Source organism: Notolepis coatsorum (genome assembly GCF_963971535.1).
Source record: "Notolepis coatsorum genome assembly, chromosome: 14".
NCBI classification, from domain to species: Eukaryota; Metazoa; Chordata; class Actinopteri; order Aulopiformes; family Paralepididae; genus Notolepis; species Notolepis coatsorum.
Window position 1 is genome coordinate 49,656,862 of NC_140178.1, and position 25,864 is coordinate 49,682,725.

Genomic DNA, 25,864 nt, shown 5'->3' on the forward strand with positions numbered 1-25,864 from the left:
TGGCGATTCTTGTGGTTTGAGCTTATTTGACAGTCTTTCATATCGTTTTTTATATTTCTCCATATTTCGTTTTGCTCTCTCCAACATCAGGTTGGCTTCACACAGATCTCTGTAGACTTTACTTCTGTTTCTGTTCACCTTTTTTCGTCCTCTTTGTTGTGGGGTTTCTTGTGGTGTAGGCTGATTGGGACTTTCACATCTGGCAATAGGGACAGGGACAGCATTGTGTTGCTCAGGTTGTTGTGTTGGTGACACTGGTGGCCTATTCACTGTTAGGTAGTCATCCATATTTCATATTTGCTTATCGTTTGTTCTTTTGTTTCTTTGATTGATCGCCATTGATGCCTTTTATATCTTTGTGTGCATTTGGGCAGCTGAGATATGCATTGCAGCTTACCCGTCTCTTTTCTCTTTTTATACCGCTCTTTTTCTTTTTGAAAGTATCTTTGATATTGTTCTGGATCATCTTTAAGTCTGTCTCTGTATGATTTTGACCTTTGGCCTGTTGATTTAGGTGCCATGGTGAAGACACTAGCATAAACAAATACAAAAACCAATAAATAAATAAATAACAATAAATATCAGTTATAAATGAGACACAACATATATTTACATATACATATACATACAAGTAATGTTATCCAAAAAAAAAAAGCTATAAACAGATATCTTTGTCATTACCACCACACGTTGTCATTACCACCACACTTCATTGTGTGGCGGTAATGACCGTGATGGTAATGACATTTTCTTACTTTTAAGCTAACAGCTAGCATAACATCAAACTTGCTTATATTCAATTCTTAGCTAGCTAGCAATGTACTCAATGTACCTACAAATATGAAGAAGTTTGACTAAGATTCAAAAGCATTATCAAATTATAGTGTGTTTGGTAATGACACACAATAAACATATTCTGTAGTATGAGTAAGTAAATGTGAAAATATCTTACATTCCTGGTGATCAAAAGGTCAGTCTTCCACTCTGACAGCCATGTGCTCCACTGTCACTACAGGTTGTAATGGGTACCAAAGCAAGGGGCGTAGCCAACACTTCATTGTATTGCAAATAGTTCAACGTGATGGTAATGACACAGATATTAAGGGACAAACCTATTTTGATATTTTTTTTTTCACATATTGTACTTAAGTTAAATATTTGGCAGAGAATCATTGATTCAAATGTAGTTATAGTAATATATACCTAAAAGTATTGTTTTTTAATAGTTTTTTCTAGAGAAATACAAGACCAAACGTTAAAACTCTGGATTGGGACAATGTGAAAATGGTCAAATTCCAACATTAAACAACAAAAAATAAGATAAAAAATGTATGTTTTAAATTGAATAATTAAGTCTAGGTAAGTAATTAATTATACTAATCAATGATAGCATAAAGAATCTGGAAATATTTTTTTTTCTTTCAAATATATCCCAGGGACATGAAAATGCCCAAAATCAAATAATCACCCATATATAAAAAAAAAAAAAAAAAAAAAAAAAATATATATATATATATATATATATATATATATATATATATAATTTTTTTTTTTTTTTTTTTTTTACCTTTGGGGGGGGGGGGGGGGGGGGGGGGGGCTCGCGTTAAATCTCGCACAGGGCCTCGCATTTCTCCCAGGCGGCCCTGATCAAACGATACATATATATATTCAGTTTAATCTGGCCCTTCACAACACTAGTGGTGGGACTCGATTAAAAATGTTAATCGAATTAATTCAAGACTTTATAGTTAATTAATCTAAATGAATCACATTTTAAATGCGAAAAGCAACATTTTCCAATTCAAATGAATTTTGGTATACGAGTGAATCAATGAATATACATTATACATACGTTTAAGCAGCAAAATCCTGTATTAGCTACTACACAGAACAACAGATCAATGCAATTTTTAAGAAAGTGCAGCAATTTTTGGAATAATATATATAGCGCAAAGGACCTTTTGTAAACTTAAGCACTTTCGAGGTAAAAGTAAAACGCAGTACTTTCAAGTACATTCCAGAACAGTTGACCATTGGAAAAAAAAACTCTTGATTGATCTCAATTTCTCTTATTTAAATTTTTTTTATGAACAAACCAGACTAAGAAAAAAAGTTATTTGTGATTTATTGTACATTATACGTATAGCACATGCATGAGTCTGGTCTCCTTTGAAAGGTAACATTCTTACACAATAAAGAAAAATCATCATGCGATTAAATGCATCAATTCTTTTAACTTTTAATTATTTCTGTAGTTAATTAATCGAAATTAATGCGATAAAGTCCCAGCCCTAGTTCTTACATACATGGATAAATGATAAAAGTTGTGAAATGTGACTAATTTAGCTGATGCTTTTATCCAAAGCGACTTACAAGTCGCTTTGGATCTGCAAGTTCTGTACGACAAGTCATCAGGAAGGGCACAAGGACACACTCTAATGACTTACAGGCAGGGGTGTAAAGTTCTTGAGTAATTGTACTTCGTTACAATACTTAAGTAATGTTTTTGGGGATTTGTACTTTACTCGAGTATTAGTAGGTTTGTATACTTGTACACAACCTATCCCTGGCCGAGTCTGTGGTCCCTGCCTGCTGCAAGGTGTCCACTATAATCCATGTACCAAAAAACTCCTCCCCAGCAGGCCTAAATGACTACAGACTTTGTGGTCATGAAATGCTTTGAGAGGCTGGTCAAGGATTACATCTGTGCCTCCCTCCCCAGTACCATGGACCCATTGCAGTTTGCATACAGGACAAACAGGTCCACCGATGACACAGTCTCCCAGGTACTGCACAACACCCTTTCTCACCTTGACAGTCAGAAGGGGGGCTATGTGAGATTGCTGTTCATCGACTATAGTTCAGCTTTCAACACCATAGTCCCCACCAGACTGGTTGACAAGTTGATCGATCTGGGTCTGAACTCTGCCCTGAGCGCCTGGATCCTGGACTTTCTGAGTGACAAGTCCCAGGCGGTCAGGGTGGGGGGTCATACCTCCAACTCAATCACCCCGAGCATCGGGTCCCCCCAGGGCTGTGTTCTCAGCCCCCTGCTGTATTCACTGTATACACATGGCTGTGTGGCCAGGTTCAGCTTCAACTCCATAGTGAAGTTTGCGGACGACACAGTGGTGGTGGGGCTGATCTCTAACAACGATGAGAAGGCCTACCGGGAGGAGGTTGATGTACTGGCACGCTGGTGCTGGGATAACAGCCTACTCCTGAACATTGGTAAAACCAAGGTGCTGATCGTGGATTTTAGGAGAATACAGCAGGGGACACACACGCCACTGTGGATACATGGGGCTATTGTGGATGGTGGGATGGAGGGTGAGCAGTTTTAAGTACCTGGGAGTCCACATCACAGAGGACCTGACATGGACAACATAGACTGTGGTAAAAAAGGCGAAACAGCGCCTCTATCACCTGAGACAATTAAGGAAGTTCAGAGTATCGGGGAAGATACTCCACTCCTTCTATTCCGGGGCTGTAGAGAGCATTCTGACTGGAAACATCACTGCCTGATTTGGAAACAGCACGGCCCAGGACAGGAAGGCCCTACAAAGAGTGGTGTGCTCAGCAGAGCGTACTATGGGTATTTCACTACCACCCCTGCAGGACTTATATAACAGGAGGTGAGGTGCAAATCCAGAGCCTGCAGAATAATGAAAGACCCTCACCACCCCAGCTGCTGCGGTCAGGCAAGCGCCTATGCACACACGCAGCAAGAACAGAGATTAAGGCTCAGCTTCTTCCCCCAGGCCATCAGAACATTGAACACTGATCTCTCCACACACAAGTACAGATACACGCACACAACACACATTCTGCATTCGCTCACACACAAATGGTCACTTTAAACACAACGAAAAGGACACTTTAAAGGAACAAGGAAAAAAAGGTCACTTTAAGGAAAGAATTGTTGTGGTTCTTGTATAGTATAGTTTAGAAATAGCAAGTATAGCATAAGGATATAGACTGTATATTGTATAGTAGTGTACATAGGACCCAGTGCCTTAATTCGTAGCTAACATTGTATTGCATTTATCTCAGGACTTTAACATGTCTATTTTATTATCTTCTACTTATTTGATTTACTATTGTATTATTGCAATAGTTATCAAAGCGGGCATGGCCACCCGCATTTCACTGTATGCCCTGGTATGTATGTGACCAATAAACCTCTTGAATCTTGTACTTTTACTCAATTACATTTCAGAGAAAAAAAACATACTTTTTACTCTTTACACTTAAAATGCAGACCTACAAAGTACACATCTCGGAGGTCCAAACATTTTAATTAGTATATTTGTTTCTCTGGCCGAGAAATACGCAATTTTAGAGTAATTAGAGATGAATACTGAAGAACTAGATTAGAGGTTCTCAAAGTGAGGTCCAGGTCCATGAGAGGGATTTGGGCAGTCCCCATTCAAAGTTAACAGGACCAAATCATCAGTTTTTTATTGATTTATTTAACCTTTATTTAGCCAGATAAAACATTGATCTTGTCCAAGAGGCCCCAACAGGAGTACAAATATACATATGTACACATATACATACATACAACCAGGGCCGCCTCAGGGGGTGTGCGAGCAGTGCGGTCGCACAGGGCCTCGCAGGCCCGAGTGGTGATCCTCACGAGGTTAAATCCCAAATGACAGTGGAATCAACGGTGCTCTTCTCCGGTGGTCACGGTCCCAAAGCAATATAATCCAACCAGAAATGGTTCTGCAATCGCCGGTGTCGATTCTCCTGTGTACATATCCAACGGTTCTCGCCTAGGACTCCTCGGGTGTGGGCACGGATTTAGGCCGCACAGCCTGGATAAGTGCACTAGCTAAATACACGACGAACCGATGGTAATGCTGGTCACGGAAGAACTGTAGCCGCACGATATACAATAAATGATCGACTATTACTTCACATTAGATTAAGTCGAACTCAACGTTACTGCGTTAAACTCTGACACTTTAACATTCTATTCGCACGCGGTTCTCAATGCTCTATTTAGATGCAAGGTTGCTCACTTCACTGCACGTTGACTCGTGGTGAACTTGGACATTGAACTACTGCTGTTTACACCTGCGCCGTATTTATACGTAAGGTGAATATCTAGTCCCAACCTCAGTTCTTGTCTCGTATTACTACGCAGACTCTGGGCATGTACTGACATGCCCGGAGTTGCCTTTGAACTTGCCGTTGGGGGCTTGGTCGTTGGCGCCTGGGGTCGCAGTCCAATAGGAGAGCGAATAATACTCTGGTTTGTACGCAGGTAAAGGGATATTCCGTGTATATATACAAATAATATACAAGGTATATCAAACGCAGGGCCGCCTCAGGGGGTGTGCGAGCAGTGCGGTCGCACAGGGCCTCGCGGGAGGGGGGCCTCGCAAAAAAAAAAAAAAAAAAAAAAAAATTATTAATTTTTTTATTATTTTTTTTTATTTTTATTTTTATTTTTTTGCGAGGCCCCCCTTCCCGCGAGGCCCTTTTTCATCACAGACCTAAAATCTAGTTTTGCTTATATGCTTATATATTTCACATTAGACACGTTTGTAGAATGTGTCTGACTTGTTCCTGGGTCCTGCAGACATACTCACTATTGGAGCTCAGCTGGGGTTCTGCAGCAGCAGGCAGGTTTCAACGAAGGGAGTGGTTTTACTTACGTCATGTGTAGACAGTAGTACGCCCGCCGGCGCCGCGTGAGTCGAGATGCTTCCAGCGTGAGTCAGCTGCGTTTGACTATTTCATTTTCAGCGTGCAGCTTTTGACTATGCTTAGTCAAAGACGAAGACGAAGAAAGAGGTCGGTCATTATCATCATTATCAGTCGGTCGGTCGGTCACCAAGGAACGTTGACGAAAGGCCTCTCGCTAGCGGGACAAATGGCCGGAGCCATGATGTCGGCTATTAGCTAGCTTAGCTAAATGCTAACTAGCGTTAGCTAACCTATCCAGAGGAGCGAGGCGAGGCGAGTGGATGTCTTTTCAAAAGAAGGAGAAGATAACTTGTGAGCAGATAAATCTGTTAGGCAGCAATACGCCGAAAGGTGTCCAGTCTGCCGGAAAGTACTCGAAGAAGAAGAAGAAGAAATTACACCGTGGGGCCAAGAAAGTCTCCTTCCACGTTGATACTGCGTTATGGTGAGTGACCGTGAGTCAACCTATGATTATATACCCGCCGTGGATCTGACATCTCTCTTTCTCTCTCTCTCTGGAGCCAAACTGGTCGACTAGCTAATACTACTAGTAGCTAACGCTAACGGTGTGTGCCTGGTGGTGAGAGCACCTGGCTGTATGCATGTATACCATGACAAGGCAGCGAGAGGCCTTTCGTCAACGTGGAGACCTGTGTTGCGGCCTTTCGCCCTGCGCCCTCGTGCAGGTAACTAAGATTAATGAAAATGTCATGACATTACCCCACTCTTCCTTCCTTCCCCTCCCGAATGTTTTGTTAATAACGATGTTTTTTTCCAGGCAAAACATATGCTACTTCACAACATTTGGAGATACGACATGTGCTGTGTGTGAATGGTGTAGCTTGTGTAGCTTGTGTAGCTTGGGTAGCGTTGGGCCATTGGCCAAAGCTGTGTGTGGCCTGGTGTCTCACAGTACCTGGCTAGCCTATTTAGCTGATGTCGGCCATTGGCTCCTTGCTTTGGTTTCTCTGGTATACCCTGCTCTTCTTGTTGGATTTAAGTGTTGATCTTTGTCCTTTTGAATCTGTCATACATGCTCTAGTCTCTCTCTAACACACACACACATGACAAACACACATGTTCTCTCTCTCTCTCTCTCTCTTTCTAACACACACAGTCTGCCTATGGCGGCCTTTCTCGATGGCTAGGCTGTGCTCAAGGATCTTCAGTCACAGTGCTCAGGTATTCTGCCACTGTGTACTCTCTGTTTAGGGCCAAATAGCATTTCAATTTCTTTCCAATGTGTCTCTCTCTCTCTCTCTCTCTCTCTCTCTTTTGATCTTTGTCCTTTTGAATCTGTCATACATGCTCTAGTCTCTCTCTAACACACACACACATGACAAACACATGTTCTCTCTCTCTCTCTCTCTCTCTGTACACTGTATATTGACTGTAGAACGGGAGCTCTCTCTCGCTCTCTCTTTTGCTATATGTTGACTGTATCATGCCCCGCCTCGGGCAGCGCTATTATTTAAGAATATGTTGACTGTATATATAAAAAAAAAAAAAAAAAAAAATATATATATATATATATATATATATATATATATAATTTTTTTTTTTTTTTTTTTTTACCTTTGGGGGGGGGGGGGGGGGGGGGGGGGCTCGCGTTAAATCTCGCACAGGGCCTCGCATTTCTCCCAGGCGGCCCTGCATACAACATATATATATAGTTAATCTCTAGTCTTTAGTTTTCTTCGATTGCATAAACACTAAAATCAAAAGTATTACACAATTATCAAAACCTTATACTCAAGGAGCAAAACATTTTGCACCCCTATAAGCACAATGTCAGCCTCACACTTTTTGCAAAACAATACACAGTGATTTGCAAAACACTAAACACGCTTGCATTACATTAGACACAGAATGTCAAATTAGCACACATATGAGCCAATTGGTTAAACACAGCCATCAGATGCACAAACACACGATTGCTTAATTGTAGATACAGTAATCAGGTTTAAGCACTATAGAAATGCAGCAGGTGAGTTCACCTGTCTTCAACCAAAATGGAAGGAGAGTGAAGTACTGTACACAGATAACGTGAAAATCAATACATTCACCAAACACTACACAAGACAACCATGCACCTGTGAGCCGCATATGCATCAATTACCATAAGCAGGGCCGCCTCAGGGGGTGTGCGAGCAGTGCGGTCGCACAGGGCCTCGCGGGAAGGGGGGCCTCGCACTATTTCGCGCGTGCAGCATTGGAGGTTATGCCAGCCAAGATGAAGAGGACATCGTTCGGCAGATGGACTGAAGATGAAAGTTGTTGCATGTTAGACAGTTCAGTCAGGCTAGCCATCCCGGCTAAAGACAGGGACAGCTAGTTAGCTTTAGCTACGTTATAATATTAAGTGTGGTTCAGTCAGGATATAGCCATGATGATGTCGGCTAGTAGCTAGCTTAGCTAAAGGCTAACTAGCGTTAGCTAACCTAGAGACAGCGCGTGCAGCCAAGATGAAGAGGATGGTCGTTCGGCAGATGAACTTCGTCAACTCCACGCGGTTGTCTCCATCCTCTTGGACGTTTGGTGAGTTTTTAATGCACTCTATTCTATTCCCGCCGTGGATATCTCTCTCTCTCTCTCTCTCTCTCGGGAGCCAAACTGGCCGACTAGCTGTTGTAGTACTAGTAGCTAACGGTGTGTGGCCTGGTGTCAGCACCTGTATTGCTTTTCTCACGTTGTACAGTTTTTCAGTGGTAGCCGCATAGCTTGCTTCTGCGTTAGCTAATGGTTAGCGATAGCCGGGTTGAGCTAACTGTTAGCCAGTTAGCTGTTTAGCTACGACGTTAGCTGCCGGCTGCGCTCGGCTGGGAACGTTAGTTTGATGCTATCAGTTAGCCTAGAGTTAGCTGTTAGCTTGTGCTACGACCATTGACATTAGCCGTGAGAATAGCAGGGGGTTCTGGCACTCTGACTACGACATCATCTTTGACAGAAGATGTAGTCGGGCCTGCACCATGACAAGGCTCCGGCCATAGCTTCTTTTTGTCCCGCCAGCGAGAGGCCTTTCGTCAACGTGGAGACCTGTGTTGCGGCCTTTCGCCCTGCGTTCCTTGGTGCAGGTAAGATGAATGAAAATGTCATGACATTACCCCACTCTTCCTTCCTTCCCCTCCCGAATGTTTTGTTAATAACGATGTTTTTTTCCAGGCAAAACATATGTTACTTCACAACATTTGGAGATACGACATGTGCTGTGTGTGAATTGTATTGGTCGTTTGTGTAGCTTGGGTAGCGTTGGGCCGTTGGCCAAAGCTGTGTGTGGCCTGGTGTCAGTACCTGGCTAGCCTATTTAGCTGATGTCGGCCATTGGCTCCTTGCTGCTTTGTTTTCTCTGGTATAGACCCTCTTCTCTTTGGATTTAAGTGTTGATCTTTGTCCTTTTGGATCTATGTATATTCATCTTGCCTTTGTGAAGTTATCTTTTCCTTCTGTTTTGTTCTTCCATTAAAAGTTGAATATCATTTAGGGGCTCATCTTTGCTTATCTCTCTCATACATGCTCTCTCTCTAACACACATACACACGACAAACACACATGCTCTCTCTATCTCTCTCTCTCTCTTTCTAACACACACAGTCTGCCTATGGCGGCCTTTCTCGATGGCTAGGCTGTGCTCGCTGAGTCTGTACCTAGTCAAGGATCTTCAGTCACAGTGCTCAGGTATTCTGCCACTGTGTACTCTCTGTTTAGGGCCAAATAGCATTTCAATTTCTTTCCAATGTGTGTCTCTCTCTCTCTCTCTCTCTCTCTCTCTCTCTCTCTCTCTCTCTCTCTCCTCTCTCTCTCTCTCTCTCTCTCTCTCTGTACACTGTATATTGACTGTAGAACGGGAGCTCTCTCTCGCTCTCTCTCTTGCTATATGTTGACTGTATCATGCCCAGCCTCGGGCAGCGCTATTATTTAAGAATATGTTGACTGTATAAAAACTCTTGCACAGGGCCTCGCATTTCTCCCAGGCGGCCCTGACCATAAGGTAATAGCAATGTTAGCAAATTGCAATGACTATACGTCTTCAGTACTAGCTACATTTCAGCAACTGATCATTTTAAGCTTGAGGCTCATACCCATGCTGATCCTTGTGCAAGACTAGAAAGCGGGGCTCTTTGAAGTTAAACCAAAAGTTTTACAGTTTTGAGTAAATACAGCTACTGCTGAAGTTAGGGGAACATTCTGGTCTTGTGAGCAATTCTTTTTATGTGTATTTTTCTATGGCAGTGGTTCCTAAACCTGTCTTCGAGGCACCCCATGTATTTGTTTAGTTAAATTCCACCAACAGCACACTTGACTCACCGTTAATCAGGTAAAATAGTTGAAAACCATTTAAAATTCTGCACTACACTTACTGAGAAATGTCCACTGTAAACTTGTTAATTTTGTAGCAATGCTAGTGGTGGAAGGGAATGGGGTCGGCTAGCCAGTATCTGGTTTGGTAAACTGGCAAGCTGAACCCATTTGTTTCCATTAGCATTGCTACAAAATGCTAACAAGCTTTCAGTGGATATTTTCATTAACCACTAACCAGTGCAGATTTAAAATATATTTTCAACTATTTGACAAGAACCTTAGTATGTGCAATGTCAAACCCACGTATATATATATATATATATATATATATATATATATATATATATATATATATAAAAAAAAAAAAAATTTTAGCCAGATACTCAAGTAAGATTGAGACGGTACCCATACTTTCACTTAAGTATAATTTCTGGATACTTACAGGGCAGTGTGATTGAGGGGCAGGGATGTCTTGACCTATATTAAACTGAACCTCATCTATTCCCTTACCACAGAAGTAAACAAGACACCCATGTTAGCAATACATTTCAGTTTAATAGGCATGTTAAATACAATCATCGTTTCCTCCAATTCTGACAGACCTCCAGAAATTTCCCAGACGCTGCCCTAAAGAAACATTTACTTAAAACTTGACCCTACATTCCAGTAACGGTAAGATTCCGGAGCAGGTCCTGGAGGCAGGGGCGTAGCTGTAGAATCTGGGTGCCATGAAAGAATTTATTTGTAAGCCCCAGTGAATGCGAGCGCGTGCCATTTATTTATTGATGAAAACGCATAATATGGTTTTTACTTATACATTCGGATCAGCAGTTCACCTGCACTGTTGGTGGGTGAGCCTAGTAAAGGATGTCACATTGCATTCATCTTCAATGAATGGACCAATGCAATAGTCTACCAAAGCCCCCCTCTCTCTCTATATATCTTTCACACACACACACACACACACACACCACACACACACACACACACACACACACACACACACACACACACACACACACACACACACACACACACACACACACACACACACACACACACACACACATACACATCAGAAACAAACATAGTATCATCAATAATACACCTGATTGTGATGTCTAGCCCCCCCCCCCCCCCCCCCCCCCCCCCCCCGGTGCTGGCCTCTTGGAATCATCCTAAGCTCCCCCCCAGCTACGCCCCTGCCTGGAGGGGTCAGTGATGTTGTGTCTTCTCTGCATGATGTTTTGACTGGAGGACTCATGACATGTAGCATTCCAATGTGTTCAGATTTGAGATCTAAATCATTAAGATCCCTTCACAAATAGCAAAGCAAATGCTGAAAATAATAAAACCAAGATAAATCCCATCAGATCAAATGTACCATTTTATTAATAATGTAGTTAGTGTTGCTCATAGCCAAATCTAACTTATAAAGCTAGATACTAGGGCTGTCTTAAATACTTCGAAGCTTCGAAGCTTCGTTCGATGGCACAAGCTTCGAACATAAAAAAAATATCGAAGTTAAAAAAAAATTGTCCTCCAAAATCGTGCGCATAACAAAAACCAAAAAAAAAATTAACAGGACCAAGATATTTTTAAGGCTGAAAGTACAAAAAACCCAGACATACAAGCAATACTACAACCATGTTTAAGTATGCTCCAACCACTGGGCAGCCTTCACAGAGGCGAATACGTGTCTGAACAATGCAGTTACCAAACATTTGGAATGACTCAAAGAAAAAAAAACAAGTGTACATTTTCTTTTTCTTTTTTAAGTCCTCAGATGCGACTGTAGAAACTTGGGTGCTTTTTTACTTAGCAAAAAAAAACATTACCGTCACCTTCACCGTTCCAGTTTTTAAATCCTGAGTCAAGTGCCAAAAATAACTGAAGCCATGCCAATGAGTTGGTCGTCTAGGCTCTGCACCTGAGTGTGTATAAGAATGTGTGGTGTGTGGTTGTTTTGCGCAGAGCTGAAGTCGTTGTTGGGCATTTGGTCGGGGGAGGAAACTGTCTGTTTAGAAGCATTTGCGGTGGACGATTTTTGGGCCAAAATCATCATACTCCTGCTTGCTGATCCACATCTGCTGGAAGGTGGACAGAGAGGCCAGGATGGAGCCTCCGATCCAGACAGAGTACTTGCGCTCTGGTGGGGCAATGATCTGTAGAGAAGACAGAGAGAATCCGTTAGATGAGCGTACCAGCTAGTTGCTACTTGTCTTCAACAAGGCAGCATAGGGAAATCCCTATGAAACAATTGCCTACTTGAGCATAATGATCGGAGGCTATAGTAGTGCGTTTGGCCTAGTCATCTCACCTTGATCTTCATGGTGGATGGGGCCAGGGATGTGATTTCCTTCTGCATCCTGTCGGCAATGCCGGGGTACATGGTGGTACCTCCAGACAGCACGGTGTTGGCATACAGGTCCTTACGGATGTCGATGTCGCACTTCATGATGCTGTTGTAGGTGGTCTCATGGATACCGCAGGACTCCATACCTGGAGAGAAGAGGCACAACGGCCATCAGTGAAGTGGCAATAACGGATGCTAGCACTATAGGCAAGAGGTCTCATCTAGGCCGTTTTTTGGGAAAGCAGTGATCCGACTACTCACCGAGGAAGGAAGGCTGGAAGAGAGCCTCTGGGCAACGGAACCTCTCATCGCCAATGGTGATGACCTGTCCGTCGGGCAGCTCGTAGCTCTTCTCCAGGGAGGAAGAGGAGGCAGCGGTGCCCATCTCCTGCTCGAAGTCCAGGGGGACATAGCACAGCTTCTCCTTGATGTCACGCACGATTTGCCTCTCGGCTGTGGTGGTGAAGGAGTAGCCACGCTCTGTGAGGATCGTCATGAGGTAGTCTGTGAGGTCACGGCCGGCCAAGTTCAGACGCAGGATGGTGTGGGGCAGGGCATAACCCTCATAGATGGGCACTGTGTGGGTCACACCATCACCGGAGTCCATGACGATACCGGTGGTACGACCGGAGGCGTACAGGGAGAGCACGGCCTGGATGGCAACATACATGGCAGGGGTGTTGAAGGTCTCGAACATGATCTGTTGGAAAGACATGAGAAAAGTGAATATTGGGTGTGGCAATAAGCAAGGCTTTAGCTGTGGGCACTGCACTCAATACATGCAGTAGTGTGCATCTTAGGAGGTTAGTTTGAGAAAAGGTGCAGCAATACATTCCTCACACATAAGTTGTGCATGTTAAGATTATCAAGTAACTTGAGCTCTCATTACACTATGGTGTGGGTCTACTGGTTGAACTAGCATCATTCTTTAAGACCACAAGTGCAGAGAAAAGCAGCACACAGTCAATAGAAAACCTGTAGTTTCCAGAGAAAGACAGATAGATCATCTTATAGGAGGGGGTCCTGGAGAAGAGGGGGGGGGGGGGAGAAGTAAGAATGGAGGAAAAGGAAAAACCAAGAAGGAAATGGCCTATAGTTCTGAACTAACATCTAACAAAAGATAATATGACAATAAAAATGGATACGAAACTTTAAACATCAGCCATAATGAACATGCGTGTAGTGGGTTTATACCTGGGTCATCTTCTCCCTGTTGGCTTTGGGGTTAAGGGGGGCCTCTGTGAGCAGGACGGGATGCTCCTCGGGGGCGACTCTCAGCTCGTTGTAGAAGGTGTGATGCCAGATCTTCTCCATGTCGTCCCAGTTGGTGACAATACCGTGCTCAATGGGGTACTTGAGGGTGAGGATACCCATCTTGCTCTGGGCCTCGTCACCGACATAGCTGTCCTTCTGACCCATACCGACCATCACTCCCTGGGCAAAGAAAATAGTGGTATGGTTAGATTTTATGTTTATATAGCCGTATACCACCATTTAGCCAAGATGACCCATCATTTAAAGTCACTGAAAAGTGAAATCCAGTATGTCATTATGTCCCAAATAACAATTAGCTCGACAGTGGTGGAAAGCATTGTCAAGTAATTAGCATAATACCACGGTTTTAAGATGTAGCTAGTTCACTCTTCCAACTACCTGATGTGCCAATACAAGCATGCACCTTTTGTTGAAGCTAACATCGGCAACGGCCCTGGTTTTCTCACCTGATGTCTGGGGCGACCGACGATGGAGGGGAAGACAGCACGAGGCGCGTCGTCTCCGGCAAATCCGGCTTTGCACATACCGGATCCGTTGTCAACAACCAGTGAGGCGAATTCATCTTCCATGGCTGAACTGCAAAAAGTACGACAACAGTTACAGCTACTTCTTTTATGTGGCGTGAAGAGTCAAATCCACATCCGAACAGCGGCCCTATGACGCAGCAAGTTCTCACTTCCTGTTGCCGACAACTGCAGTCCCTCCCGCCGTCCCTCTCTCTCTCTCTCTCTCTCTCTCTCTCTCTCTCTCTCTCTCTCTCTCTCTCTCTCTCTCTCTCTCTCTCTCTCTCTCCCTCCCGCTCGTTCTCTGTCTGTGAAAACCTGTTTGAGGAAGTGTCGGGTTACACTGCACTACAACCATAGAGGGGGCGTTACTGCAGATCAATGCTATGTCGACGTCACAGAAACCGTCAAATCAGAACCGTTTAGTTGAGTGAGGGAAGATCTCGTGAACTCGAGACTAGACTGATGAGTCAATATGGTAATTAGAGACACAGACCCATTGATACTAACCTGTATTACTATAAAACCATGCTAAACACAGAAAAAAGGCATTTATAATGCATGTCCCCTTTAAATCAACTTTCCAGCCCCCTGTCAACTGTCAAATGATGTCAACTGTCAACCTGAATTAAGATTCAGTATTAAATATGGTCTGATATTAACATTCAGTATTCAATATTGTCTGATTCAATATTAACATTCAGTATTCAAGTAGAACAGCTAGCTAGCCGTTGTGGACACTCACCTTTCCACAGCAAAACGGTAGACAAGGCACCTTGGTTGAGAAATGCAGGTTTCAGTCTATGTGTTGTAGGATGTCTCAAGATGCACAATGAGATCTTCTTCTTCTTGTGAATTTCCGGCAGTCTAGACACCCTTCGGCGTATTGCTGCCTAACTATAATCTAGTTTACAATCTTCTTCTCATCTTCAAACTGAATTACTATCGTCTCTGTCTCCTTCTTATCTGCTCCTCTTGTCATCCTTTCCTCACTCTTAACTTTCCCATTACATCTTCTCCCTGGGTTTCCCCGTGAGAAATCCAATGTATCAATCACAATCAAAAAATCCAATCTGATCGCTCATGTTCTTCTTCTTGTGAATCTCCGGCAGTCTAGACACCCCTCGGCGCACCGCCGCCCAACTGTACAATCCAGCCTACAATCTTCTTCCTCTTCTTCTCATCTTCAAACTGAATTACTATCGTCTCTGTCTCCTTCTTCTCTGCTCCTCTCTTCATCCTTTCCGCACTCTTAACTTTCCCCAATCCGGTTCATCTCTCCTGTGATAAATCTAATGTATCAATCACCAGCTCGACAACCAATCTTCTTCTTCTTCTCATCTTCAAACTGAATTACGATCGTCTCTGTCTCCTTCTTCTCTGCTCCTCTTGTCATCCTTTCTGCACTCTGTGAGTGTAATTTCATAAGTTCTCCCCATGAAGTCATGCTTATGCTTGCTATAAGACTCTTGATACAAAACACTGCGGCCATTCATTATAATCAGAAAATCCTGCAAGGTTGCAACATCCAAGGTCAGCATGTTCCTGGGAGAGCTTCACGATTCATGTCACTTCAGAAACCTGTCTTCCGTCTTCCGGATGACCATATAAAACTTGACCCAATCAGAACGATCCTCCCAAAAACGAAATGAACCAATGATACATCTCTATTCCGTGTGTTTATAAACTAATACACTTAGCTTTTGTCTTTGCTTTCGCTCTGGCAAACCTGTGTACATGTACCTGGATTACACTCTGCCAAACTGAGTCCTCCATGGATGTAAACCTTTTTTTGTTCAAATAAACCAACGTAAGTCTTCAGAGCCTTATCTCCTTGCTTCATTTGATTACTTGATTCTTGTCTGACCATGTTACTGTTTGCTCTAATGCCGGGCGAGAACCTGTTGTGGTCTGACATTTACATGCGCTCATCAGGCCCATCTTGTGTCTATTCTGTATGCCTTAAGCATTTTATGTCCAGTCGAAATCCACCACATTTCTTAACTTTCCCATTACGTCTGTCACTCTTCAAATCTCCTACCAGCTGCTCTATACTATACTAGTATAGAGCAGCTTTTTCCAGCCCACCTAGAATTGTTCCTTCCAATCCACAATGACTCTCATGAGATCTTGAGAGAATTGTTGAATATATATGTTGAAGGCAGAGGTTCTGTGTAGGATTGTTAGTAACTAACTGCCTATATAACTGTTTACACTAGTAACTGTATAACTGCATATATAACTGTTTCCACTAGAGGGCACTCTGGGCGGAGACACTCAGGAACACCGCTAGGTGGCGAGTATAAATAGTGGTGTCTCCTCCCACTTCTTTCTCTTTCCCCCAGTCTCTCAGTAAGAGAAGACCTGTAGTGTTACTGCTCTGCCATGTAAATAATAAACCACGGCAGTTAAGGCTCAAGATAGAAACCATGCCTCTTGACCACATTATTGTCGCCCTACAGCCGAATTCTGTTAACAGGTTATGGGCCCAGATCACGCCGGGGGCGAAATAATAAGGGTAGCAAGTTTAGCTAAAGTATAGGCTAGGTTAGCACCGGGAGTACCGCGTGGCTAGACGCTAGGCCAACAGGAGCTAAAACTACGCCCACCATCAAAGAGCGACATGAAAGCCAAGAAGACTCACAGGAGGGTCAAGAAGGTAGCAGCCGGGAGTCACTGGAAGGTAGCAGCCAAGAGCTCAGAGGAGGCGGCACCGGGGGAGACAGAGCATGCTGAGCACAACGGAGGCGAGGGGGAGAACCCCGCCTTAGAAAGCGTGGCGCCTGCTGAACACAACGGAGGCAAGGGGGAGAACCCCATCTTAGAACGCGCGGCGACCAGAGGGAGGAACAAATGGCCCTCATTCAACGGAAAAGCAGAGAACTACGAGCTCTGGGAAGAACGCATGCTATGCTGCATGCACGGTGCGGGGCTGAAGGAGACGATCCTGGCAGCCCCCACGGGAGAACAGACGGCGGAAGAGCAAGCCCTGGACGACCAGCGTAACGCAGACGCGTACTGTGAGTTAGCGCCGCTGCTCGACGACACCAGCCTGGGGCTGATATTCCGCGACACTAAAGGCCGAGGCCGAGAAAGCCTGGAGGTATTGAGAGAGCATTACATCGGACGAGGAAGACCCCGAGTCATGGCCCTCTACACAGCACTGACGACCCTGAGAAAGGGGCAAACCGAGACTGTGACCGAATACGTCAACAGAGCGGAGCAGATCACAACGCCATTGAGGAGTGCCGGAGAAGCACCAAGCGATGGGCTAAAGATGGCGATGATGATGAGAGGACTACCGGAGCTGTACAAACCGTTCACACTCCTGGTAACACACGGTTCAACGGACATGACGCTGGGACAGTTCTTTTTTTTTTATATCTTTTTTTTTAATTCTTTTTTAAACATGACATAAAATTAGACACACAAGCATTAACAGTAAATATCCAACGTAAATCACAGGACTATACATTCCATTTGAATCAATATAAATGTAGTTTACGAGATATATACCTAATACTTGCAATACAATACAATACATACATATGCTCTTGCTCGCTCTTCCCCCCAGGACCCCCACTTGGATAATCCATCCATTTTCATTAGTTTCTAACCAGGAATTACAATTCATATGCTAGCCTTTATTCTCTCCACCACTTCTAACCAGATTGCAATGCTGGTTTCACTGACACCTAAAATTCTTGCTGTAGATATCTCTAGATAAATCACATCGAGATAGGTAAGAACCCATACCTTCCGGCACATTTTATCCGGTTGAATCCATCGTGATGCTATCAGCTTTTTAGCTGCTGTGAGATTGGACAAAACTAGTCTCTTTAGCTGTATAGAGGCTGCAAACTGAGAAACATCATTCAACAGCAATACAGAGGGCTGTACAGGTATATTCAGAAATAAAAATTCTGATAATTGCAGGGTCACTTCTTCCCAGAATATCTTAACAGGTGGGCAATCCCAATACATATGCATAAATGTACCCTCATCACCATTTGTACATAAGGAACATAGAGAATCTTGTCTAAGTCCCATTCTGTTCAATCTTATAGGAGTCAGGTATGTCCTATGAATATAATTAAGATTAATTTGTTGATGATCCAGGTTGCGTGACGCAATTCGAACGTTTGCCCAGACTTCTTGCCAATCAAAATCTACTTCCAAGTATGGTATATCCCTCCTCCAGACTGAGTCTAGGGGAAGGATTCCATACGAAGACGTTAGTAAGTGATGATAAAAGTCAGATACAAAGCCTCTTGATGTCTCTCTTTCATAGAATAATTTGTGATACCTGTGGTGCTGAATTGGTATCTTTAATGGGACTCCATGAGCCTTCAAACATTCCAATAACTGTGCGTAGAAATAATATGTGGAACTGGTGAGGTTAAATTTGTTACGTATATCTTGATAGCTACAAAAACCCTGTTTGTTGAAAACATCTCCCAATGTATGTATGCCCTGCTTTTCCCATTTGGGGTATCTGATTTGGGTTTTGGGTTTGGGTTTTCTAATAAGGAGTGCATTGTTATTGAATAGGGGAGTATGGCTATGCCATTTATGTTGGTTAGAATATTTTTTCTGTGTTTCACGCCATATCCGAATCACATGTGTAATAAGAGGGCCAAATTTCAATTCACATTGCTTAATTGATAATATGGTGTATACTATGTCCTGCAGTCTATGTGGTGCTACTATATTTTCTTCTAAGTTTCTCCAGGATACAGATGCTTGGGAGTCAAACCAGGTTGTCAGTGGTCTTAAAGAGTACGCTTTAAAATAGTGGTAAAAGTCTGGAAATGCTAAACCTCCGTCGGCTTTGTTTCTCTGTGCGGTGGATCTTTTTATTCGTGGAGGTTTGTTATTCCAAATAAATTTATATGCGGTGGAATGTAATTTTTTCCAGTAACCATCAGGAGGGGGTAACGGTAACATTGAGCTAATGAAGTTGATTCTAGGTAAAACATCCATCTTAACTATTGATACTCGGGCCTGTACTGAGTTTTTAAGTTTGGACCACCTGTCAAAGTCGTATTTGATCTTATCTTGCAATTGTGTGTAATTGTACTTCACCGTTTGGCATATAGTAGGGAATATTTCAACTCCTAGACATCTGAAGTGTTTTACCATTGGTATTTTTTCTGGAAGGAATATATTCTTTGCAGGGGCATTAAGTGGTAGGAAGGCCGACTTTGGCCAATTTATCCCAAATCCCGATAGATTGCCAAAATCATCAATCAACTTGAGAAGATGAGGCATTGAGGTGGTAGGGTTTTGCATGAACAATATTACGTCGTCCGCATATAAACTAATATGATGTTGTGTGCCCTTAATTGCGATTGGTTCTATGGATTGGGATTGTCTTATATACTGTGCTAAAGGCTCTAATCATAAAGCGAATAGTCCTGGACTAAGAGGGCAACCCTGTCTGGAGGAGCGCGATACAGGAAATATTTCGGAGGTAATTTTACCTGTTGTAATCATGGCCGATGGGTCTTTGTATAATACTTTTATCATATCAATGAATCCGTTTCCTAACCCCATCCTTTCTAGTACTGCCCATAAATAAGACCATTCTAACCTATCAAAGGCTTTCATCGCATCCAAGGACAGCATCGCTATAGGTGGAGTGGCATCCTTGCTGGCATCTAGCACATGTAGTAACCGTCTTATATTATCCGTGATCAAGCGGCCTCTTATGAAGCCAGTCTGATCAGGATGAACTAAAGATGTCATTATGCTTTTGAAGTCTGATGGCTAATACCTTGGAATACAGCTTGATATCGGTTACGAGGAGGCTCAAGGGTCTATAACTACCGCAATCGGTGGGGTCTTTGTCTTTTTTAAGGAGGACTGTTATGAGTGGAATATTGTCTATCTTATGGAAATTCCCCTCCTTGATTGAGTATAAAATCATATTAAGTAATAGAATAGAATCAATTCTGGAGGGATACCATCCCTTCTAGGAGCCTTACCAATTTGCATTTCAGATATAGCTTCCCTAAGTTCATCTAGTGTGATGGGTGTTTCTAACTGTTTAGCGTCTTCCTCTGATAGTTTAGGTAGGTTAATTTGATTAAGATATATATCCATTTTGTTTTGATCGAAAGCCATTTCTGATTTGTACAAGTTGGAGTAAAACTCTTTGAATGTCTCGTTAATTTTTTTGGGGTCTGTAACAAGTCCTTGCTGGGCCTTAATAGTAGGGATATCTGCAAATTTTGCGTTGGCTCGTATCTTCATAGCTAGTAGGTGACTTGGTTTAGAACCCTGAAAGTAATAATGTTGTCTTGTGCTATGTATTTGAAATTCAGATTGTTGTCTTAAAATGGCGTTAATCTCTTTTTTTAACACATTAATTTGAGATTCCAATCGAACCGAGTAGTTGTATTGTAAAGAGGAAAATAACGATGAGTAAAGCGTTTCCAGCTCTGCCAGTTTTGAGCAACGATTCTTGCGTAGTTTGGAGGAAAAGACTGCAGTGAAATCCTTGATAAATCCCTTTACCGACATCCATAATATTCTGGGGTCCTGTACCGATTCCGCATTGTCCAGCAGGAATTCAACAAGTGCTTCTTTGAATTGTGTAATGAATTCATTGTTTTTCAGCAATATCGAGTTAAATCGCCATCTTGGGGCTCGGGATGACAGTATACCAAATGATCCTTTTAGGAGTAAATAGCTATGATCTGATAGTGCATTGGGAACCATTTCCACGTCATAGTTATCAAATAGTCTAGGGGATGCAAAAACATAATCTATTCTGGAGAATGTCTTGTGTCTTGTAGATCGACAAGAGTACTCTCGGGCCGTTGGGTTGAGTGATCGCCATAGGTCATTTACACCTGTATTCTTGGACCAATCCTTTAGTGCATTAGATGCATGTTTCTGATCATTGGAAATGGTGGGATAAGAATTATCCATCCCGGGATCCCAAATGGCATTAAAATCCGCGCCAATTATAAATGAGTATTCAGGAAGGTTTAACATTGTTCTGGTGAGTGTAGCGTAGAAGTTAGCCTCGTAAAGATTTGGGGCATATGCCGCTACCAACGCTATTTTTCTGTTACTGTATACAATTTTAGCTATGGTTATCCGACCATCTATATCAGACCATACGTCCTGCAATTCAATATTCAACTTCCGTTTCGCGACTATAGCAACTCCACGGGATCTCGTTCCAAAAGATGAGTGGCTAATGTTATGATATATGTTGTCCGCTAGCTTTACTTTGTCATCCACTAAAACATAGGTGTCAAACTCACGGCCCGCGGGCCAAATCCGGCCCGCCACGTCATTTGATGTGGCCCCCCAAGAGCTCAGGTAAAAAAAGATTTTTTTCTTTTTTTTTCTTTTTTTCTTTTTTACATTAATATTGGGTTAAAAAATAGCAGTGTTAAAATAATTGTGGGTTAATGCGTTAATAAAACTTTGACAGCCTTAGTTATTACACATTCTTACACATACATGTATGTTGAACATCTGAGGTAACAAAGGAAAAAAGCCAAAAGCACTTACTCCTCAGACATTCTTTGACAATTTTACAGCCCAAAATACAAAAAAGATCCAGGCGGAATAGGTAACAAAGGTTTGAAGAAATATTGTCTGAACTGTCAGATGCAAACTGGCTGTGTGACATAACCGAGCATCTCGCTCAATTGAATAAGAAGCTGTAGGGACGCAAACAAGTCCCACCCAAAACTTGACCAATATAGTTGTGAACTGAGACAACCCTTATTTTGGTATTTTTTAGTACAGTTACAGTTGTGTGTTCATGCAGACACATAATAGCAATTTCATTACGAATTGAAAATGGGGGACCCTGATGTAAACAAGTCGAAAGTCTTTCTCTGGTCTGCATCCCCTTAACAATTGTGTGTATTGAGCTGTACTGTACTGTACCCATTCTGCAATCTGTTAATTAAAGTTAATTAAACTATCTTCCATTAGTTGGATGTATGGCCTCTGCAAGGTTGTGTGCAGCCATTTGTTTTTGTAACATCTGCTACATCTGTCCCACGTGTTCTTTGCAGCTCACAGTTGTTAGTTCTGCCCCTCTTGACTGTGACAAAAAGGTTTTGAACAAACTTAATGTCATAGCTTGTATTGATGATATTCTTCTTTGTTATTTACTTGAATGGTTTGATCATTGATTGGTGGAGTAATATGGGGTTCTGATAAACTAAAATTATTTGTTAAAATAACATAAGCTAACATATATTTTTACATTTATGCAAATGAATATGCAATATGTATAACTTGAATAAGTAATAAATACAGAAACACCATGTTTAACAATATGTAAATGTGTAGCTACATTTATTTTACATTACATTAACATTTATACGGTCTTTGGCCCTTTGAGGGCAACCATAATGCTGATGTGGCCCTCTGTGAAAATGAGTTTGACACCCCTGCACTAAAAGGTGCGTTTCGCTTAAAAGAGCCACATCAACCTGTTTGTTTTTCATCAGTGTAAGCACGCTTTTGCGTTTATGTTGTTTGTTTATTCCCCTAGTATTCCAAATCATTATATTCAAACTAGCCATAATCTATACAAGTTGTTGTGTACTTGTTTGTAATTCATCTGGAGTACGAATTCACAATGGATATATATCCAATAATTGAGGTCCTGTTGAGAGCCGAGCTTAAAAACATACATATATACATTTATACAACGGCATGCAAATTTCTCTATTCTGATTGGCTGAAACAGTCCATTTACACGTATCTATTGGGACCATTCCACGCTGCTGGTCCCAGGACCCGCCCACAACCGAATCACATATCACTCCGCCGGGAAAACAAGATGGCGGACAATAATCTTTAACAAATGGATATGTTGATAGCGTCATAACGACTAAATATGAAGCGATTCTGTCAAGGCGAATGTCTTAGTCCTTTAAACAATGTTGGATGATGTAATTGATGAGTCATTTTAGAACAAAAGAAAAATCGCGGATTGATTGATTGATTATTTGCAATTTTATTTTAAATTTCTACTTCCTTCCACCTGACTGCAGCGTTCACTCTCACACACACACACACACACACACACACACACACACACACACACACACACACACACACACACACACACACACACACACACACACACACACACACACACACACACACACACACACACACACACACACACACACACACACACACACACACACTCCTGTCTGCAACAGCGGGGGAGTCAGACTGAGAGAGAAGCAGCGCTGTTTTAAGTGAGCATGGTCTATTGAATTGATTGATTGGTTGATTGCTAATTTTATTACTGTACGCCTGGTTTCCAACTGGTTAAGTTTAGGCTAAAAAAATAAATAAAAAATAGGGTGAAGAAAACTTTTTTTTCTTATAGGGCAAAGAAAACGTTTTAATTTGTTTTACCTACTTTCTATAGAAGCATCTAAGAATGAAGTTCTATAGAAAGTAGGTCTTAACAATTGTGTGTATTGAGCCGTACTGTATTGTACCCATTCTGCATCTGGTAAGAAAATTTTCAATCAATCAATCAATCAATCATTCCAATAACCACTAACTTCATAATTAAAAACTAAAGAAAAGTTGGATGTGTTAGTTGGTTGGATGTCTTAGTTGAAAGGCAGTTGGATGTGTTAGTTGGTTCGATGTCTTAGTTGAAAGGCAGTTGGATGTGTTAGTTGGTTGGATGCCTTAGTTGAAAGGCAGTTGGATGTGTTAGTTCCAATAACACACAGTTGGATGTGTTAGTTGGTTGGATGCACTTCAAGCTGCTTCCAATAACACACAGTTGGATGTGTTAGTTGGTTGGATGCACTTCCGAGCTGCTTCCACATGGAGGCAACTTGTCTTTTTTGTAGTTGTGGGAACTACTTTTTCTGGCGGATGGTTTTTTCAATAAATCTTCGATTAATGTGTGTTTATTGTATAGCAATAAGGTTGGATGAATGTGGCAGTTGTATAAAAGCATTACACCACTTGCAGTCGACCACCCCTAGGCATGGTTTATTGTTCACAAACCACTCCTGCGCGTGATGTAATGCTTAAATAATCCCTTGAACCCCCCTCCCTTAAAGAGGTACAAGGTACCTGTGTTCATTTGACACCCCCTTCGCGCACAACTCCACCCTCCCTTACACGACCAGTTAACCCAGAATGAGCCATTTATCCTTAACTTTCCTATGCAAATTGCCATAGGATCTAAAACTTTTAATTCTACCTTAATAGAATGTCACCCGTGGCCTAGCCACTCTCCTGTTAATGTAATAAACAAAAAATTTAAAATATGCCTCAATTAGTATATTCATTTAAACCTTCTACTAACATGTATAGGTTAAAACATATCAAAGACAGAGAGAAAAAAAAGGAAGATGTTTAGAACTAGATTATAGAAATCCCAAAAATTAGAGAACTGCTTAAATTTTTAAAATAACTTTGCCAAGCTTACACATCTAGATGAAAAGGAGGTTTTTAAATATGTATGCAGTTCGTCCCTCGACATGGGTGGGCAGTAATCCGCTATGAAGGTTGTTGTTCTTCCAGATCTGGTTCATGTGCAGGTCACATACCGATGTTATTGTTCCAGGGCATTCATTGAAAAAGTCCAGTGTATTCCAGAATGTTAGCAACCTATCATGACTGCAAAAAGCTGTTGTTTATGTTCCAGGGCATTCTTCATATCATTCCAGTATATTCCAGTATATTCCAGTATATTCCAATATGACACAGAGCTGAAAAAAATCCAGAATATTCCAAAATGTCAACAACAAATCATGACCTGCACAAAACCATAAATCTAACGGGCCCAAACAGCGAACCTTTATATAAATATAGTGTCTAGCGTCTCGTTCCAATTCTGTAGCGTTGATCCACTGTCGGCGTTGTAGAGAGGATATCTGGGCCTAGAATTCCAGCTAACACTGTCACGAACGAGTCTTCTGTGCAGTCGACTGATTCATCCAACCCCACTATACGGATATTAAATCTACGGGAGTGACGTTCGATTTCGAACAACCTATCCGTTATCTTCAAAAGTTTCTCGTCAGCCTCTTCCATCTTCTCCGTTAGTTCCACGATACCGTCATGTAGAGCCTTATCACCCTCAGCGATTTTTAGTGTGTGTTCGACCAAGGTGGTTTCAACTACAATAATGCGTTCGGTCTGTACTGCAGCCGCTGCTTTAAAATCTTCGAATTTGGCTTCGATAGATTCTTTGAAAGCGTCCACCTTAACGTCAGCCTTATCAACCTTCTCGGTTAAGATCTTTATCAGCTTAGCCAGAGACTCGAAATCGGGTGATGTATACTCCATATCTGTATCGGGTGAGGTAGCGGGAGCGGTGGAAGAGATGACATTATCAGTTGTTTTCTTCTCGAGTTCGCCTGCCCGTATCCGCACGGAGCGTGTCTCCACAGGCGAAGTTTTTACCGTTAGATTGTCTGCTCCGCGTTTCTTTCCAGGGTCTTTCTGGTCTTTCTTTGATATAGTTAGTAGAAGATCTTAGTTAATATATACGTCGAGGTTTAAACACATTGGTGTTGTAAAAAGTGGATTTTGAAGCAAAATTAAACTTAACAGGAGCGGAGCTCTGGCCGACGTGACTGCTACATGCTGAAGTCAAACCGGAAGTCGACGCTGGGACAGTTCAAGGCTAAGTTAAGGAACTTCGAGGCCTCAGAAGATACCCAACCAGCCACCGCGGAGGCGGGAGAGAGGGCACTAAAGGCCTGAG

General features: G+C 42.3%; 1 protein-coding gene across 1 annotated transcript; it reads right to left on the reverse strand.

The window, feature by feature from the left end:
- Window positions 1-11,829: 11,829 nt before the first annotated feature.
- LOC311241013 (actin, cytoplasmic 1-like) lies at window positions 11,830-14,199 on the reverse strand. Its single transcript, XM_084329668.1, has 5 exons — window positions 14,074-14,199; window positions 13,547-13,786; window positions 12,614-13,052; window positions 12,317-12,498; window positions 11,830-12,161 (listed from the first exon to the last, which is right to left on the reverse strand). Exons 1-5 carry the CDS (start codon window positions 14,194-14,196, stop codon window positions 12,018-12,020), a joined length of 1,128 nt encoding a protein of 375 aa, XP_084185794.1. The 5' UTR covers window positions 14,197-14,199; the 3' UTR covers window positions 11,830-12,017.
- Between the last annotated feature and the right edge of the window lie 11,665 nt (window positions 14,200-25,864).

Bases quoted from the DNA above. Each gene is read 5' to 3' on its own strand.
- LOC311241013 (XM_084329668.1), bottom strand. From the start codon at position 14,196: ATGGAAGATGAATTCGCCTCACTGGTTGTTGACAACGGATCCGGTATG. The intron at 13,053-13,546 runs GTATAAACCCAC...TCTTTCCAACAG, and splicing joins ACAGGGAGAAGATGACCCAG to ATCATGTTCGAGACCTTCAA. The intron at 12,499-12,613 runs GTGAGTAGTCGG...TCTTCTCTCCAG, and splicing joins CTTCCAGCCTTCCTTCCTCG to GTATGGAGTCCTGCGGTATC.